At 48.9% G+C, this 18,181-nt stretch overlaps 1 protein-coding gene across 1 annotated transcript; it reads left to right on the top strand.

Annotated features, from left to right (window-relative positions):
* The first annotated feature begins 10,725 nt into the window (after positions 1 to 10,725).
* On the top strand, positions 10,726 to 17,608 carry UBE2L6 (ubiquitin conjugating enzyme E2 L6). Its single transcript, XM_028500919.1, has 3 exons — positions 10,726 to 10,793; positions 14,383 to 14,478; positions 17,270 to 17,608. Exons 1-3 carry the CDS (start codon positions 10,767 to 10,769, stop codon positions 17,606 to 17,608), a joined length of 462 nt encoding a protein of 153 aa, XP_028356720.1. The 5' UTR covers positions 10,726 to 10,766.
* Positions 17,609 to 18,181: the final 573 nt, after the last annotated feature.

Raw genomic sequence — 18,181 nt, 5'->3', positions numbered from 1 at the left:
GGCTCAGTAGTTGTGGTTCATGGGCTTAGTTACACAGCAGCATGTGGGATCATCCCGGGCCAGGGGTTGAACCCGTGTCCCTTGCATCGGAAGGCGTATTCTTAACCACTGCACCACCAGGGAAGTCCCTAAAACGGTGGACTTTTATTTTTGCCATATTCTCGCACCGCTGTACTAGTATGTACTTTCATATTTGCTGTGGACTGAATTGTGTCTCCCCGACACCCTCCAAATTCCTATGTGGAAGCCCTAACCCCAATGTGATTTTTATCTAGAGATAGTCTTTAGGAGGTAATTAAAGTTCAGTGAGGTCATAAGGATGGGGTCCTAATCCAATAGGAGGGTGGCCTTCTAGGAAGAGGAAGAGACACACACATATGTTAGGGCAAACACTGACTGAAACTGCCTGCCCTGGTCAGGCAAGGTAGTAGCCACTTGCATGAGTTATCTTAAACAGGAGGTCCTGGTAAGGAATGCTGAACTAACAAGCTACCACCACCAGAAGAATTCGGGAAAGGTCAAAAGGAGAGAGGAGACTCCAGTCTATATGTCGTACCAACCTCCAGAAGGCTTCTCGCTGGAATCCATCTTGGCTGAGTGATGTGTGTGCCACCAGGATGGACCCTGAGGCAGAGTCATCGGCCAGAGACAACCAGAAACTAAGCCCATTCCCATAAAACCGGAGACTGTGAGCCACGTGGCGGAGCAGTCCTCCTGGGTTCCCTTAACCTCCTGGACCCCACCCAGGTTCCCTTACCCTCCTGGACCCCACCCAGGTTCCCCTTCCCAATAAAGTCTCCTGCTTTGTCAGCACCTGTGTCTCCTCGGACAATTCATTTTCGAGTGTTAGACAAGAGCCCACTCTTGGGCCCTGGAAGGGGTCCCCCCTCCTGCAACACCTACACCTCCTCCACGTGAAGACACAGAGAAGAGGGACCTCCTTGAACATTCTTCTGTGCTGGCACCCTGATCTCGGACTTCCAGCCACCAGGACTGTGAGAAAATGAAATTCTATTGTTTAAGCCACCTAGTCTAGGGTATTTTTATGGCAGCCTGAGCTGACTAATGGACTCATCTTGTTTACTTGAATACACCTATATAAAAAGGAAACTTGAGGGCAACTTGAGGGCTGGGCTTCCCTGGTGGCGCAGTGGTTGAGAGTCCGCCTGCTGATGCAGGGGATACGAGTTCGTGCCCCGGTCCGGGAAGATCCTACATGCCGCGGAGCAGCTGGGCCCGTGAGCCATGGCTGCTGAGCCTGCGCGTCCGGAGCCTGTGCTCTGCAATGGGAGAGGCCACAACAGTGAGAGGCCCGTGTACCGCAAAAAAAAAGGAAACTTGAATTCTCCTTTGTAAATGGAAAATCGGTAGCCCTCACCATACATAGAATGAATCAGGGCCAACCAGACACAGGGTCTTGAGCCCAGAGTACTTTTAGGGGCCTATGAAAATTCTTTAATTTTAATTTATTTTAAAATCAGAAGAAAAAATAAATGCAATAACGAAACCAGTCTAGATTATATTCTTATTTATACCAATAAAGTATTGAAATGTAATTTTTAATTTTTTTTAATGCAGGAAGGGACTCACCAAGGCAAAAGTGCCTCGGGTCCAGGAAAGTCAGAATGCAGCCATGGAATGAATGTACCTATAAGAGAAATGCGATGAAAACAAATGACGTTCCTAAATTCTAGCAGATTCTGCCTGCTGAAGTCTCTGTACTTCCTTCTGTGCCTCCTCATTCCTTGTTAAAAATGGAAATTAACATGTGTTAGGTATTAAACACTGATTAGCACCAAACTGATACTTTGTCCTGGAGAAATCAAGAAGGATCAAAAGAAGTTGAAAAGGGAAATGCTTTCTCAGCTTATGATTTATTGTTATTTAGTATCACCTAAAATTGCTTGACATCCCTTCAGTGGGTTCATCCTGTACATGCGAAACACTGGCTTTGATGATGATGGTGATGGTGACCATCATATTATTGTGGTCCAGGTTTGTCAGGCAGGAATGCTTACCCTGTGTCAGGTCCTTGGCTAAAAATTTTCATATTCAAATCTCACTTAATGTTCACAGAGACATTGGGAACATGGTATTATTACCTTTATTTTACAGATAAACTAGAGCTTAGAGAGGTTAAGTAACTTGCCCAAAGTCATTGAGAAAATGTCAGAGCTTTAAATCCAGGTCCGATTGACCCTAAATTCCATATTCTTAATTCCTAGGTTATACCTCCTATTTTTGTTTCCCTCTTTTCAATTGTCTTTAAAAAACACATCGTATTTGTTTACAGTTTTTTGTGTTTTTTTTTTTGCCGTACGCGGGCCTCTCACTGTTGTGGCCTCTCTCGTTGCGGAGCACAGGCTCCGGACGCGCAGGCTCAGCGGCCATGGCTCACGGGCCCAGCCGCTCTGCGGCATGTGGGGTCTTCCCAGACTAGGGCTTGAACCCATGTCCCCTGCATTGGCAGGCAGATTCTCAACCACTGTGCCACCAGGGAAGCCCGAGATTGTACAAACTTACATTTCAACTAGCAATATATGAGAGTGCCTGTTTTTCCAGACTCTCCCAAATATGTGTATTATCCATCTTTTTTATTTTTCATCAATCTGGTAGGTGAAAAATGGTAACTTAGTATTGTACATATGTATTTCTCCTATTGTGAGCATAGTTGCTGGTCTTTCCACATGTTTAAGAATAATTTCTACATGATTTTCATTGAATTATCTTTTCATATCTTTCATCTGTTTTCTACTAGAGTTGTTTTTATTTTTCTTTATTTGTGGGTGCTCTTTATATATTAGGGGAATTAATACTTTGTTTGGAATACATTGCAAATAAGTTCCCTAGTTTGGTGCTTATATCTCTCATTTTAAAAATGTTGCATTATAGTTAAAAACTGGCACAAGCCACACAAACAATACCTGCAAAATCGACCTTGTTTCTGAGCCACCAGTTGCCACTTCCATTTGCTAATCCTAAGAAAATGAATGGGAAAACCAAGGTATGGAGTCTGTAAATTGCATTGACCAGAGTCATGTGGCCATGAGCATGGAACTCACCATATTCTGGTCTGAACCAGGGAATGCTTCCTAAATACCAGTTGTCCCTGATGGCAAACCAACAGTGAAGTGTGATCCCTTTGCTCCCATCAAAAGGTTCAATTCAGAAAAAGTCAGGGACTGAGGCTGAGGCTGAGACAATTAGAAGAAGCCTGAAAAGAACTCACTAGGTCACACATAGGGATATCTGGTTTCTGATCCATGACTTGGGTAAGCCATTTCCCCTGTCTGGGCCCCTGTTTTCTCATCCACACTGTGCGATGTTGCAGAGAGTGGAGTGGTTAGACAACCCTAGACAATCTCAAAACTTCCTTCCAGTTCTGGGTTTAAGGGGACCTGAGGCTAATTTGAAGGTCCTAGGGCAGCCACATTCTAGAGGTTGTTCCCTGTTAAGAAAGACAACTTATAAGTACACATGCCTTTGCAGGAATCAAATTCCTGAGTATAACCTAATGAAGCAGACAGGACAGAAATTTTCATCACCATCTTTAACGTGAGAAACTGAGACCCAGGTAGACATAGTGGTTAAGAAGCGAGAAGTCAGCAGTCTGTGTTTAAGTTCCAGCTTAGAGACTGGACAAATATGTGACATTGGGCCAATGACCTAGCCTCAGTTTTCTTACCTATAAAATGGAGACAATTGGGAATTCCCTGGTGGTCCAGTGGTTAGGACTCCATACTTCCACTGCCAGGGGCCCGGGTTCGATCCCTCATTGGGGAACTAAGATCCCACAAGCTGTGCAGTGCAGCCAAAAAAAAATGGAGACAATGAAAGAACTTATTTTATACAGTTAGAGTGAAAATTAAGTGAGAATGATGGGACAGATCAATTATAATAACGCATACCAAGCACTTAGCACAATGCCTGTGCTATGGATTGAATGTTTATGTTCCCCTAAAATTCATATGTTGGAGCCCTCACCCCACATGTGGCTGTATTTGGAGATGGAGCCTCTAAGGAAGTCATTAAGATTAAATGAAATCATAAGGGTGGGGCCCTGATTCAACAGGGTTAGTGTCTTTATAAGAAGAGCCACAAAAGAGCTAATGTTCTGGGACTTCCCTGGTGGTGCAGTGGTTAAGAATCTGCTGCCAATGCAGGGCACACGGGTTCAAGCCCTGGTCCGGGAAGATCCCACTGATGGGACAGATCAATTATAATAACGCATACCAAGCACTTAGCACAATGCCTGTGCTATGGATTGAATGTTTATGTTCCCCTAAAATTCATATGTTGGAGCCCTCACCCCACATGTGGCTGTATTTGGAGATGGAGCCTCTAAGGAAGTCATTAAGATTAAATGAAATCATAAGGGTGGGGCCCTGATTCAACAGGGTTAGTGTCTTTATAAGAAGAGCCACAAAAGAGCTAATGTTCTGGGACTTCCCTGGTGGTGCAGTGGTTAAGAATCTGCTGCCAATGCAGGGCACACGGGTTCAAGCCCTGGTCCGGGAAGATCCCACGAGCCAAGGACCAACCAAACCCATGCGCTACAACTACTGAGCCTGCACTCTAGAGCCCGTGAGTCACAGCTATTGAGCCCACCTATCACAACTACTGAAGCCTGCGAGCCTAGAGCCCGTGTTCTGCAACAAAGAGAAGCCATCGCAGTGAGAAGCCTGCACACAATGAAGACCCAATGCAGCCAATAAATAAATAAATAAATAAATAAATAAATAAATTTACAAAGAGCTAATGTTCTCTTGCTCTCCTCCAGCACAAGAACCAAAGAAAGGCCACATGAGGACATAGCAAGAAGGTGGCCATCTGCAAGCCAGGCAGAGAGCTCTCACCAGACACCAAGTAGTCTGGGACCTTGATCTTGGGCTTCTAGTCTCCAAAACTGTGAGAAATAAATTTCTGTTGTTTAAATCATCCAGCCTGCGGTATTTTGTTATGGCAGCCCAAGCAGACCAATACAGCCTGGCACATTCAATACACAGTAGTTATATTGCCACGATTGTTATTTATTTATTTATTTATTTATTTGCGGTACGTGGGCCTCTCACTGTTGTGGCCTCTCCCGTTGTGGAGCACAGGCTCTGGACGTGCAGGCTCAGCGGCCATGGCTCACGGGCCCAGCCGCTCCACGGCATGTGGGATCTTCCCGGACTGGGGCACGAACCCATGTCCCCTGCATCGGCAGGTGGACTCCCAACCACTGCGCCACCAGGGAAGCCCACCACCATTGTTATTATTGTTACCTCTCTTGTCCAAAGTCTCCCAACTAGTGAAACCGAGCAAGACCCTGTGGGGCTTCTGGGCATGGAAGCCTTTCTGTCCCCCATTTCTTGTTTGTAGGCAAGACTCCATCCTTCATGACCTTCCCTGAGTTCCAAAGGGCAGATTCGAACAGTTGCTAATCAAGGGAGGAGCAGCCAAGAAACCACCTGAGGCAAGATTAAAGGGACCAAAGAAGCTCATCAAGATGAAGAGACTGACCACCTGAGCTGAGATTAAAGAAGTGCAGGACCTGCACACACCCTAGTCTTGTCAGCAGCCCCACCCTTGGACTATTGCTATAAAGCTCCTCATTAAATCCTCCCAGGTGGACACACACAGTTTTGAGAGGCACAAGCCTGCTGGGTCCCCCTTTACCTGGCAAAGCAATAAAGCTGTTCTTTTCTACTTCACCCAAAACTCTGTCTCTGAGATTTGACTCTGCACCGGTGCACAGAGGCTGAGCTTTCGGCCTCACTAGCAAGTGTGTGAGTGGCTGAGCCAGGCTGAGGAAGCGGGTTCCTAGACTCAGCAGGCCATCTTCCTGCTCTTGGGGCAAGAACCCCCCCAGCTCCTCTCCTGGGCCTCCACCTCACCCACAAGGGCAGGGCTCGCCTTCACGGGGGTGCAGCCCATCAGGAGAGGTCTGTATGTGTGCGTGTGTGTGCGTGTGTGTGCGCGTGTGTGCGCGTGTGTGCGCGTGTGTGCGTGTGTGTGAGATTTACCCAGGAGAAGGAGATGTGTGAGGGGGACACAGGAAGAGGGAATCCTTCCTCAGTCAAAAGAAGCAGGAAATTCCTTTCTGCCTTTGGCTCCTTGAGAACTTCTCTGGGCTGTATGGAGACAAGGGAGGGCTAGGGTGATTCTGAGATTAACCCTCCCTGTCCCAGACAGAAACAAGCCCAGGGAGAAGGCCTGGAGGACAACAACTGCTCCTTTCTAACCCAATCTTCCCCTCAAAGATGCTCTGAGGGGTCCTGGTCCCTTCTGAACAACTTGAACCTTTGGCCCAGAACTCTGCATTATAAACAGGTAAAAAAGTGCTTTGGTACCTACAAGGTGCCCCTCATGTATACAATCTCATTTTGTTCTTTTTTTTTTTTTTTTTGCCACACCTCTCGGCTTACAGGATCTTAGTTCCTCGGCCAGGGATCAAACCCAGGCCCTCAGCAGTGAAAGTACCAAGTCCTAACCACTGGCCCACCAGGGTATTCCCTAATCTCATTTTATTCTTACAGTAAACAGACAATAAGTCAAACCTAGAGTTTTTTGGGGGTATATCTTCTTTATTAAAAAAAATTTGGGGCTTCCCTGGTGGCGCAGTGGTTGGGGGTCCGCCTGCCGATGCAGGGGACACGGGTTCTTGCCCCGGTCCGGGAAGATCCCACATGCCGCAGAGCGGCTGGGCCCGTGAGCCATGGCCGCTGAGCCTGCGCGTCCAGAGCCTGTGCTCGGAGAGGCCACAACAGTGAGAGGCCCGCATACCGCAAAAAAAAAAAAAAAAATTTTATTGAGATATAATTGACATATTATATTAGTTTTAGCTGTACAACATAATGACTCACTGTTTGTATGTACTGGAAATGATCACCACAATCAGTAAGGCAAGTTACAAATTATTTTTCTTGTGATGAGGACTTTTAAGATCTACTCTCTAAGCAACTTGCAAATATAAAATGCAGTATTATTAACTATAGTCACCATGCTGTACATTACGTCCCCAGGACTTATTTATAACTGGAAGTTGGTACCTTTTGATCCCCCTCACCTATTCCTCCCACATCACCTCCCCTCGCCTCTGACAAGCAATCTGTTCTCTGTATCTATGAGCTTGTTTGTTTGTTTGTTTGTTTAGATTCCATATATGAGTGACTTAGAGGCCTTTCTCCTCCAACTTTTGTTGTCTATACAGACATATGTCCCTTCTACTCGATGGTAAAGACAAAGGGTTGGCCTCACCCTTCCCTGTGTCCCGCAGAGAGCTCAACAGAGGGCCTTGCGGAAGCAGGCGCTTGAACCTTTTTGTGGAATAAATGAATAAATGCCGACTAGATCAGAGAGAAGTAAGAAGAGCTCTCCTTCTCAGGAAGATAGTGTTACCATTGCTCTGAGGGCGCAAACTCAGGCATCTCAGTTCCTCCAACCCAGCACACTCACTCCTGGGCAGGCACTGGACATCATTTTAATACTGATTAGTATTGTTATTACAATATTTTTACTGTTATAACTGTCTCTTATTGTCCAAATATAACCACATTACTCCTCACATCCACTATTACTAGCCCCATTTTACAGATGAGGCATTGGAGACACAGAGAGGGGAAGTAATTTACCCAAGGTTATTCAGCCAACGATAGTGGAGCTGGGATTCCATCCTGATTATTTATATCTTGAGCTTGAAACTGAGCGGGGCCCAGTGGGGCTCCCAGGCACAGAGGTCTTTTTGTCCCCCATTTCTTGTACGCAAGACTCCAGCCTCCATGACCTTCCCTGAGTTCCAAAGGGCAGATTCGAACACTTGCTAATCAAGGGAGGAGCAGCCAAGAAACCACCTGAGGCGAGATTAAAGGGACCAGAGAAACTCATCAGGATTAGGAGACTGCCCACCTGAGCTGAGATTAAGGGAGTGCACATCCTGTACACACCCCAACCTTGTCAGAGACCCCGCCCTTGAACTATTGCTATAAATCCCCACATCAAATCCTCCCAGGTTGGGACACACAATTTTGACAGGCATGAGCCTGCTGTGTTCCCCTCTGCCTGGCAAAGCAATAAAGCTCTTCTTTCTAACTTCACCCAAAACTCTGTCTCCGAGATTCGATTAGGCACCGGTGCACAGAGGCTGAGATTTCAGCATCAGACTTACAGTTTTCAAAGTTCCTCCGGTGCTGTTGAGCTTAGCCTCACAGTGGTCCTGGGAAGCAGGTGGAAGTTTCCACAGCTCACCAAAGGCCATGCTGCACTGGGGGGCAGATATGGAACTAGAATCCAGGTCTAATAGGGCTCATTCTGACACACAAAGCTCTGCCTTGTGTGAGAATGTGAAGGTCACACCTGTGAGCCCCCCAGCTGGGTGAGGGTTTGGGATCCACCCCAGGATGGGGAGGCTGGGCTAAGTCCATGATTCTGAATTCACTTTGGGGCCTCAGGGCTTCTGTGAGAGAAAGGAAGGCGAACCACAGAGTGGAGGACAGACTTTGCTCCACATTATGGAACCACGTTGAGTTTCCATATTCACAGCCAGGCACCTTTGCTCATGCGGTTCCCTCTTCTCGGAGCACCCTCACCCCACGTTCTACTCTAGCTAACTCATCACGCTTGCAGTTCTCTTGGATCTTTATCTCTACTAGGAAACCTCTGCCTCTCTCTGAGGCTGGATCCGGTGACCCTCCTCTTGGCTCCCACAGCATCAGTTCATTGCCTATAGCTTAATGCTGACCACTTTGCATTAAAAATGCAGGGGCTGCATTCTTTCTCTCTGTCCCAATAGTCAGAGAGATCCTCAAGCGCAGGGACCCCACTTTCTCACGGTGGTCAGTGCCTGGCACTCTGTAGTAAACGCTTATTAACTAGGTGAATGACCAGAGGTGGGTTCAAACGCCTCAGTTCCTTCATTGCTACCTATGTGAAGGGATTGTGGACGGTGTCCTATTCATTTCTGGCTTATAGAAGATGCCCAGTTTGGGACTTCCCCGGCGGTCCAGTGGTTAGGACTTGGCGCTCTCACTGCTGTGGGCCCGGGGTTTGATCCCTGGTCGGGGAGCTAAGATCCCGCAAAGCCACCGTGGGTCCAAAGGCGGCAGCAGCAGCAGCCGAAGCCCAGTTAAAGTTTAACTGAATCGAATTAAACAGAATTAATCGTTCTGCAAATACAGTACATCCCACATCTGAGCAGAGAAGTTGCTTGGTTCCAACACACTTAGCTAAAAAGTAAGTGAGGGGACTTCCCTGGCGGCACAGTGGTTAAGAAGCCACCTGCCAATGTCGGGGACACGGATTCGAGTCCTGGCCCGGGAAGATCCCACGTGCCGCGGAGCAACTAAGCCACAACTGCTGAGCCTGCGCTCTAGAGCTCGCGAGCCACCACTACTGAAGCCCGCGAGCCACAGCTACTGAAGCCCACGCACCTAAAGCCCACGCTCTGCAACAAGAGAAGCCACCGCAATGAGAAGCCCACGCACCACAATGGAGAGTAGCCCCCACTCGCCGCAACTAGAGAAAGCCCGCGCACAGCAACGAAGACCCAACGCAGCTCAAAGAAATAAATTTATTTAAAAAAAAAAAAAAAATAAGTGAGGTAGTGAGCTCAGAACTCAAAATATGTGCTCAAAATATTTTCTGATTTCCTTCCTCCTCTGGACTGGGGATGGGGGTGAGGAAGATGGGTTCAGTCCTCCCAAAGAGTCTCATTATGACTAGGAGATTCTTCCCCGGATGCTGCTCCATGCTCTGGGGCTGCTAGTCCACAGTGGCCTCAGCTTCGTGCTGGGGGAAAGGCCCTCTGCTCTTGCACAGGGCTGGAGACTCCGGGCTGTGTTTTGGGGCACACAGTAGGCCTGCAGTTTGTAATGGACTGATGGTAAAATAAGGCAGGCCCCTCAAGTTCATCTTGGGGCTCCCAACACCCCAACTGTCTCCCAAATCTAACATATAGTAGGCACTTACTAAGTATTAAACCTAGTAAAGGACTGAAGGGTCTACCAAACCCCAAAGCAAGAGAACAGATCCAACAGCGCCCCCTTGCGGTGCTCTGCATCAAGAAGTCACCTGGGAGAAACGTCTGCAGTTCCACCACCGAATGCTGGACAGCACAAAGGATCCCAAGCTGCCAGGGAGGGGTCCTTGTCGGGGATATAGTCTACGCTGTCTCCCACCCATTTTTAGAGAGGCGGCACATGGGCCCAGAGAGGGAAAATGATTTGCCCAGTGGGCTCTGGGAATTCGCTAGAGGGACTTAGGGCGGCGGTCTGACGGCGGAGGCCCCCGAGCGACCTGTCGCGGAGCTGCGCGTGAATAGCGAGCATCCTGTATTTGCTTAGAGCGAGTGTGTGTTTGGGGCGGCGGCTGAGAAGGGCCTGGCGGAGATGGTGCAGCCCCCCGCAGGGCCTCTGGCGGCGGAGCTGGAACTAGAACCCGGATGGGCGGACCCCGGCCCCGCGCCCCCTCGCGCTCGCTGCCTGGTGCAGGGCGCCCCCTAGGGATCCGGCAACGCCGCGCTCTCCCAGGCCCGCCTGGTCTCACGACAAAAGAGCTCAAGTTCCGGGGACCCGAGCCCACCGCCCCGGGGACCGGGCGGGTCCTCCCCTCGGTGGCCTCGCAGTCTCAGCCGAGGCGGTGGGGAGCAGGTCAACCCAGTCCCCGCGGGTGGAACGGAAAGTGGGCGGGGCTCCCGGAGGTGGTGTCCCCGGGGCGGGGCGCGCGGAGTTCGCAGTCCGGTGCGCACTCCCGCTGGAGTCAGTCGGAGCTTCACACTCGGTCCCGAGATGACGGCGAGCAAGCGGGTGGCGAAGGTAACCGCGAGGAGGATGACACCTTTGTCACAGTTCCGGTGACTTTCTGTTCTGTCCTCCCTCCATCCCTCCTCCAGCTCTCTGAGCTCATTTGTTTGTCTGGGTACCAGGGCTGGCTGAACCCTGCATCCCTGCCCCCTCCCCAGTGGAAGAGTGGGTCTACGAGAGGGGCCAGAGCTGGAGTTTGGGGAGGTGAGGACGTGTCGAGCTGGGGTGTCGCTGGCTCCCTGAGCTGTGCTGGTGATGGGGATGAGCCACCTCCCCCCAAATTGGTTTCAGTTTCATTTCTCTGCCAGAAACTTCTGATAACTATTACGTGCGTCTCAGGTGCGGGAAGGGTTGGTTCCTTGGCGTCTTTTTTGGAGCCAGGTGTTCTGTTGGGGGAGGTGGCAGGTGCCTTTTGAACAGAGATAACCAGGACAAGGTCCTTGCCTTGGAATAGCCCATGGCCCGCCCCATATTTTGGTACCCACATTAGAGTCCCGAGAAGTATGCGATCCTGAGTGGGAGTTGAAAGCAACGTTCTCAGGGTATTCTCGGGAGGGAAAGATGCCAGGGAGAACCTAGAAGGTGTCCTGGAGTAGGTGGCGTGTATTCATTAGTTCTACAAATGTTGTTGAATGCCTCCTATATGCTGGCTCCTGTTCTAGGAGATAAGGAGGCAGAGATAAACAAACCTGCCCTTTCTGAGCTTTCGTTCCGATCAGGGACTCAGTTTGAAGTGAGGTCGGGAAGGATGGGGAGGGGGCGATTTTCCCCAGGAGGTGGGAAAACCCAAGATGTTTGGAGGAGTGGGATGTGGCTGGGACTGGAGAAAGATGGGGAAGGTAGAGCAGTCCTGGGTCAGACACCCCTCAGGCTTTGAGGCTCTCAGAAGTGCCCCTCCTGTGTGCAGGCTTGAGGGGGGTGAAGAGGGGGTGCTACCCTCAGCCTCTGAGAAGAAAATGATCTGAGATTGGGGCACCCAGAGCAGGCTCAGCCCAGGAGGACTGAAATCTGGAGGTTGGCAGCAAAATAGGGCAGAGAGTGTTTCCAGCTAGGAGAAAGAGCTAGGAGCCAGTATTTATAGCACTGACACCACTAAATGCCAGGTAGTTTACATTAGTTATTTCATCTCATTCTCACAGCAACCCTGTGAGATAAGTCCTATACCCCCATTTTACAGATGGGGAAGTTGAGGCTCAGAGAGAATAACTTGATTGTCCTGGGTCACCCAGTAGGGAGTGATGGGGCTGGAATTAGAGCCCAGGTTGGTGGGGCTACACCCCAGAGGCTCTTTCAGTGGCTTCCCTACTTTCATTTTCTGTTCCTCTGAATCAGGTGATTTCCTAACAGGCCTCAGGAACAAACTGTGTGTCCTAGCTTGGCTTTCAGGATCCCCAGGCTTTGGGAAAGTCTTGAGAGAACTCATATACAACCGGTAAAGTCCAAGTTCTTCCAGTTATAGTAAACTTGGGGAAAATGTCCATTCCAGAGCTTCTCTGTTCAACCTGGGGCTTCGTTCTTGCTGAAGAGTCACAGATGATACTGAAACTAGGACTTGTAGTAGCAGATGCTTCTAGTTTGGGGTAAAAGATAAATGAGGGGTCATAGATTCTGGGCAGAAGGTGCAAGAAGCAGTTTGTTGGCATGAACAGAGTTGGAGTATGGAAAGATAAGAAACAGGAGATAGGGTGTGTTTGTATGTTGGGGGGCAGAGAAAGTTTAGATGGTGCACAGTGTGAAGGGGCCTCTCCCCAGCTGTAGACTGGCTTTGGGGACCTTTCTCTCTGCCTTTGTTTATACCAGAGTTTCCCAACCTTGTCACTATTGACATCTTGGGCCGGATAATTTTCTGTAGAGTGTTTGTCAGAATCCCCGGCCTCTACCCACTAGATGTAGTAGCACTCCTCCATCTGTGACAGCCAAAAATGGTCCTAGAAGTTGCCAGACGTCCCGGGGGCAAGTAGGTAAAGTAACCCCCCAGTTGAGAACCACTGGTTTATACCATTTGGTGTTCCAGAAAAATATGACCTGCCCTTGAAAGTCTTTTTTAAAAAAATACTTTTATTTATTTATTTTTAATTTTTATTTTTATTTTGGCTGCACCGTGTGACTTACAGGATCTCTGTTCCCAACCAGGGATCGAACCCACGCCCTTGGCAGTGAAAGTGTGGAGTCCTAACCCCCCAGACTGCCCGGGAATTCCCTGAATGTCTTTTTATCTGTTGCTGTTGTTTTTTTTTAAAGGTCTATTACAGTGGGGAGAGGCAGCATAGGGGTAGAGGGGTAAGAGGTACAAATCATTAGGTATAAAATAAGCCACAAGGATATATATTGTACAACATGAGGAATGTAGCCAATATTTTATAATAGCTATAAATGGAGTATAACCTTTAAAAATTGTGAATCACTATATTGTACACCTGTAACATATAATATTGTACAGCAGCTGTACTTCAATTTTTAAAAGTTTTTTTTAAAAAGAAAAGGAAATATTTTTTTTAAAGTCTATTGTTCAACAAGATGGACCCCAAAATGGAGAGAGGGGTTCTTTCGTTTAATACATTTGAGAAGTACTGCATGCTTGGGCTCATACCTTGGAGAATCACAACACACAGTAACGTATTAAAGGCTTTGGGAAGTCCTGTAGGAAAGAAGTCTGTTTAGCCTAGTGTTTCCCAGTGTACTTGACCGTGGAGCCCTTTTCCCATAATAACTATGAATCTTGCATGGGACGCACCGTATATATTTGCTCTTACTGGGCCCTCTGCCTTGGTACCTCTCCAATTCTCTGCATGGTAGACTCTTATTCATTCCACATGACCCAGCTCACAGTGTCACCCTGCGTGACGCTTTCCTGCTCCCCTCTCCTTCCCTATTATGTGTCCACATGTTATTCACATAATCACATCTGTGTTTCTTCCGTTACTCCAATGAAGTTCTCGAGGGCGGGGCCATGTCTTAGTCAAGTGTCAATAGAGGATGCTATTGAGGAGAGGGCTGTTGGGGGTACTCCGTGATGTCTAGGTGACTGGGTCACCTTTCTGGGAAAGTGAGTCACTGCTTGTCCTCTTGTTTCTCTGCTTGATGTGTAGAGTTCTCCTCTGCTATGGTCTGCCTGAGTCATTTCCCCTCCCCAGGCCTGGTCTGGAGCAGTTTGACAGGGACAGGGTGATGTCTTTGCTGCCTGTTCTGCCCTGAGCACTGTAAAGGCACGTCGTCATACTGGGTGCTATGGAAGGGAGGGAGGACCTCGTGACTCTCTAGGAAGAGGACAAGAGGACAGACACTAAGTACCTTGGTTTCAGGAGAAAAGGCTCCTAAGAGAGTTTACTCCCAAGTTATAATATCTGGAAGCAGTGATACGCATGTTCCCTCCACCTGGTACCTACAGAGCTGGGGTGAGGCTAAACTTGGGTGATTCACTCAAAGCCCTGAGCACTGTGCCTGACACATACCAAGTGCTCAGTAAATGGGGGCTATGACTCTGCCAGCTTCTGTCCCCTGGGCGGTCCTGTTTGGGACTTGGACAGTGTGCTGTGGGGCAGGGGGAGGGGGCTGAAGTAGGGGAGACTAGGCCAACTGCCCGTGCTCTGTCCCCCTGCAGGAGCTGGAGGGCCTTCAGAAGGAGCTCCCCAGGTACCTGCGGAACCTGTTCAGCGATGATGCCAACGTGCTGGTGTGGCACGCTCTCCTCCTGCCTGTGAGTATCCACGGGACCGTGGCCTGGGACCGGGGCCACTTAGGCCAGGAGCCTGGGCACGGAGGGTTAGGACTGGGCAAGAATCTTCCCTGCCTTCGAATCCTGTTTTTCACTGGAGGTTATCATTGGCAGAGGGGGCGGGTCTCTCTCTGGATTGATTGCTTCTGAGGTCCAGGCCGACTGATGAAGAGGCTAAAAGCCTTTTGGATTTAGTAAGAGACCCCTTCTGCAAGCCAGTAGCTACCAAGGCCACCACGGAAGCTTCAGTAGACAAAGGGCATAAAAAAAAAAAGGAAAAGAAAAAGAAGAAAAGATCTGTTGGGTCTTTGTCAAGGATAAAGTTCCTGTTTCCCACAGTTGGTAGAATTTGCTGCCTCAGACCTAAAATGTGTTTTGTTCTCTTTTAAAAATCGTATTTCAGAAAATTATTGTTACATATGACAACACAGGTAACTCATCTCTACTATTCTGCTTTTTCTCTGTTTATTATTAGAGATCATCTCGATAGAATCTCCCTTTGAAAGTAATATTCCAAAGGGCCTATCAAAGTGCAAGATGTCTATTGTATCCTCTAATTATTAGTGACCACAGATATTTTCTTGGAGAAGTTCATCTATGTACCTTTGGATACTTGGAAATAAAAATGAAAACAATTGAGCTTTTTATCAGCTCTTTGGAATTTAATGGGAACAATTCATTTGATTATTTAGGATCCAGACTTCTTACTGACAAGGCAATGGCTTGGGTTGTGCCATATTCTTTTCCTTTATTTTTTTATTTTTTAAAATGTATTTATTTATTTATTTTGGCTGTGCTGGGTCTTAGTTGCGGCACGCGGGTTCTTCGTTGCGGTATGCGGGCTTCTTAGTTGCGGCATGCATGCGGGATCTAGTTCCCCGACCAGGGATTGAACCCAGACCCCCTGCGTTGGGAGCGCAGAGTCTTACCCACCGGACCACTAGGGAAGTCCCTGTGCCATCTTCTCTTTCAACTGACCTGTAGCCCAGAACAATGGAGAAAAGCTTGAGTCAGGGCAGCCCTTGACCCTCTGTCATGTCCTGTGGGCTGCTGGGTTGAAACAGTCCACCACACCTTCTCTGGGCTGGAAGAATAACGAAATGCTTTATTTAACTCAGGGCTTCGGAAGAAGTAGGGCTTTCTCAGCTGACCCTAAGGTGCCGTGTGAAGCCCTCTGTCTGGTCCAACTTCCTCATCTTTACAGACGAGGAAACTGAGCCCCAGAGCTGCTCAAAGCCACACAGCAAGCTCGAGGCGGAGCCAGGATGGGTTCCCAGGACCCAGGGCTCTCAGCTTCATGGCTCCGCCACCTCCTTCCCCTGCTAAGACCCGGGCAGCCCAGCCTGCAACCCCTGCAGAAGGACACACAGACGCTCTCTTGTCCTTTTCTGAGGCCTCACACGTGGCTTTGTGTCTACTTCCCAGGTCCCAGCCTCTTCTTATTATCGAGAACATGAAAGCTAAGGCATTTTCTTTATCTGCCCAGCATTTGCCCCAGCTCTTATCTCAGACACACCCAAGACCCCTACGGCTTCCTTTCTGCCTTCTGCTAAGGAAGAGGAGCTCTCTTAAAACCTTGACTCTGCGCTTGCATACCTATGTCATTCTGACTGTCTTTGTCCTGTCTTCTCTATCACGAAGGTTCTGAAAGGATTTGGAGCTTTGGAACCAGCCTGAAGGCCCCTGTGCTCTATGCTGGGGTCACCCAGGTCCTGAGGTTCCTCCCCACTAGGCTTGTAGAGTACTGCCCATGTGTGGAGAAGTCAAGTGGACAGTGCTGAGTTCCCATCCTAGCACTGTCACTGTGGCCCTGGGCAAGTTACTTATATACATTACACTTGAGTTTCCTCATCTGGAAGTGGAGATGCTAGTACTCATGAGTTTTCATAATACTTATCCTAATAGCTGACATGTCCATAGTGTTTGCCATGTGCCAGGCCCTATTCTAAGCTCTTAACATAAATTAGCTCATTTAATTCTTACATAAACCCTATGAAGAAGTCTGTTATTTGTTCCGTATGGAAAAGCACAGAGAGGTTAAGTTACTTGCCTGAGGTTACACAGCTAGGAAGTGGCAGAGCCAAGAGTCACGCTCAGGCAGAGTGGCTCCAAGGTCCACATAACCCCTGCACTGTGCTGTATGGGCTAATGTGTGTGGAGCCCTTAGCACAGGGTGGCACAGAGTAGGTGCCCAGGAAAGCCTTCTGGTTGCTGGAAGTCTAGAGGGTCTTCTGCTGGCTCCTGGCAACTGGTCACTCCAGCTCCGAGTTCTTTTTTTTCTTCTTTTAACATGGTAAAATACACGTAACAGTATGTACCATCCTCATCATTTTTAAGTTCTGAGTTCGATGACACTAAGTACACGCACATTATTGTGCAACGATCACCACCATCCATCTCTAGAACTTTTTCATCTTCCAGAACTGAAACTCTGTGTCTATTAAACACTAACTCCCCATCCCTCCTTCCCTCCAGCACCTGGTAACTAATTATCTATTTTATGTCTATGAATTTGACTGTTCTAGGTACATCACATAAGTGGAATCATACAATATTTTTTTTTTTTTTGGATCTAGCTTATTTCACTTAGCACAATGCCTTCAGAGCTTATTTGTGTTGCGGCATGTCGCCGTTCATGATTCTTCCTAGGAGTGGAGCAGAGGATGCCTGGGACCCTGGGGCGGGGGCGGGGAGGGGGGAAACCAGATCCAGGCCCTAGAAGGAAAATGAGCAGCCGTGCCTCGGCACAGAGCTTGATCCCTCTCTTGCACAGGAGAAACCTCCCTACAACCTCAAGGCCTTCAACCTGCGCATCAGCTTCCCTGAGGAGTATCCATTCAAGCCTCCGACAGTGACATTCACAACCAGGATCTACCACCCCAATGTGGACAGCAACGGGCGGGTGTGCCTGCCCATCATCAGCAAGGAGAACTGGAAGCCTTTCACCAAGACCTGCCAAGGTGGGCCTGGGCCCTGCCTAGAGGGAGGGACCTGGACTGGATGGGGGAGGGGGTCATGGGACCGATTTTCAGTTGGAGAAGCCCAGAATAAAGGAGATAAAAATTGTGAGTCTCAGCTGAGCCTGTCGTCAGATAGAAGGGATGCGTCCTGAGATCCTGGGCTGGCTGACCTGCTCCTGCCTCTGTTCTCATACCTGGGCAGGGGGGAAAGAGCACCGTTGCTCTGGGTCAGGGGAGAGACAAGCAGCTGGGCTATAGAGGGAAGGGCTTGGGATAAGGCCGCATGCCCTATCTGGGGACCTTGGTGAAGTCTGTTCCTTTCCAGGGCTCAGTGCCCTAAGTGGCAGCTGAAGGGACTGGCCTAACAATGATAACATACATCACTTAATTAGGCACTTGGGCACCGTGCTAAGAGCTTCACATGCCTTTTTTTTTTTTTTCTGGCTGTGTTTTGCAGCTTGCGGGATCTTAATTCCCCGACCAGGGATTGAACCTGGGCCCCCAGCCCAGTGGAAGCTCGGAAGCTCGGAGTCCTAACCACTGGTCTGCCAGGGAATTCCCACACGCCTTTTTTTTTTTTTTTTTTTTTTGCGGTACGCGGGCCTCTCACTGTCGTGGCCTCTTCCGTTGCGGAGCACAGGCTCCGGATGCGCAGGCCCAGCGGCCATGGCTCACGGGCCCAGCCGCTCCGCGGCATGTGGGATCTTCCCGGACCGGGGCACGAA

Source organism: Physeter macrocephalus, chromosome 16 (assembly GCF_002837175.3).
Source record: "Physeter macrocephalus isolate SW-GA chromosome 16, ASM283717v5, whole genome shotgun sequence".
NCBI classification, from domain to species: Eukaryota; Metazoa; Chordata; class Mammalia; order Artiodactyla; family Physeteridae; genus Physeter; species Physeter macrocephalus.
Note: the sequence above shows the minus strand (reverse complement) of the source record. Positions and strands in the feature narration are given on the sequence as shown.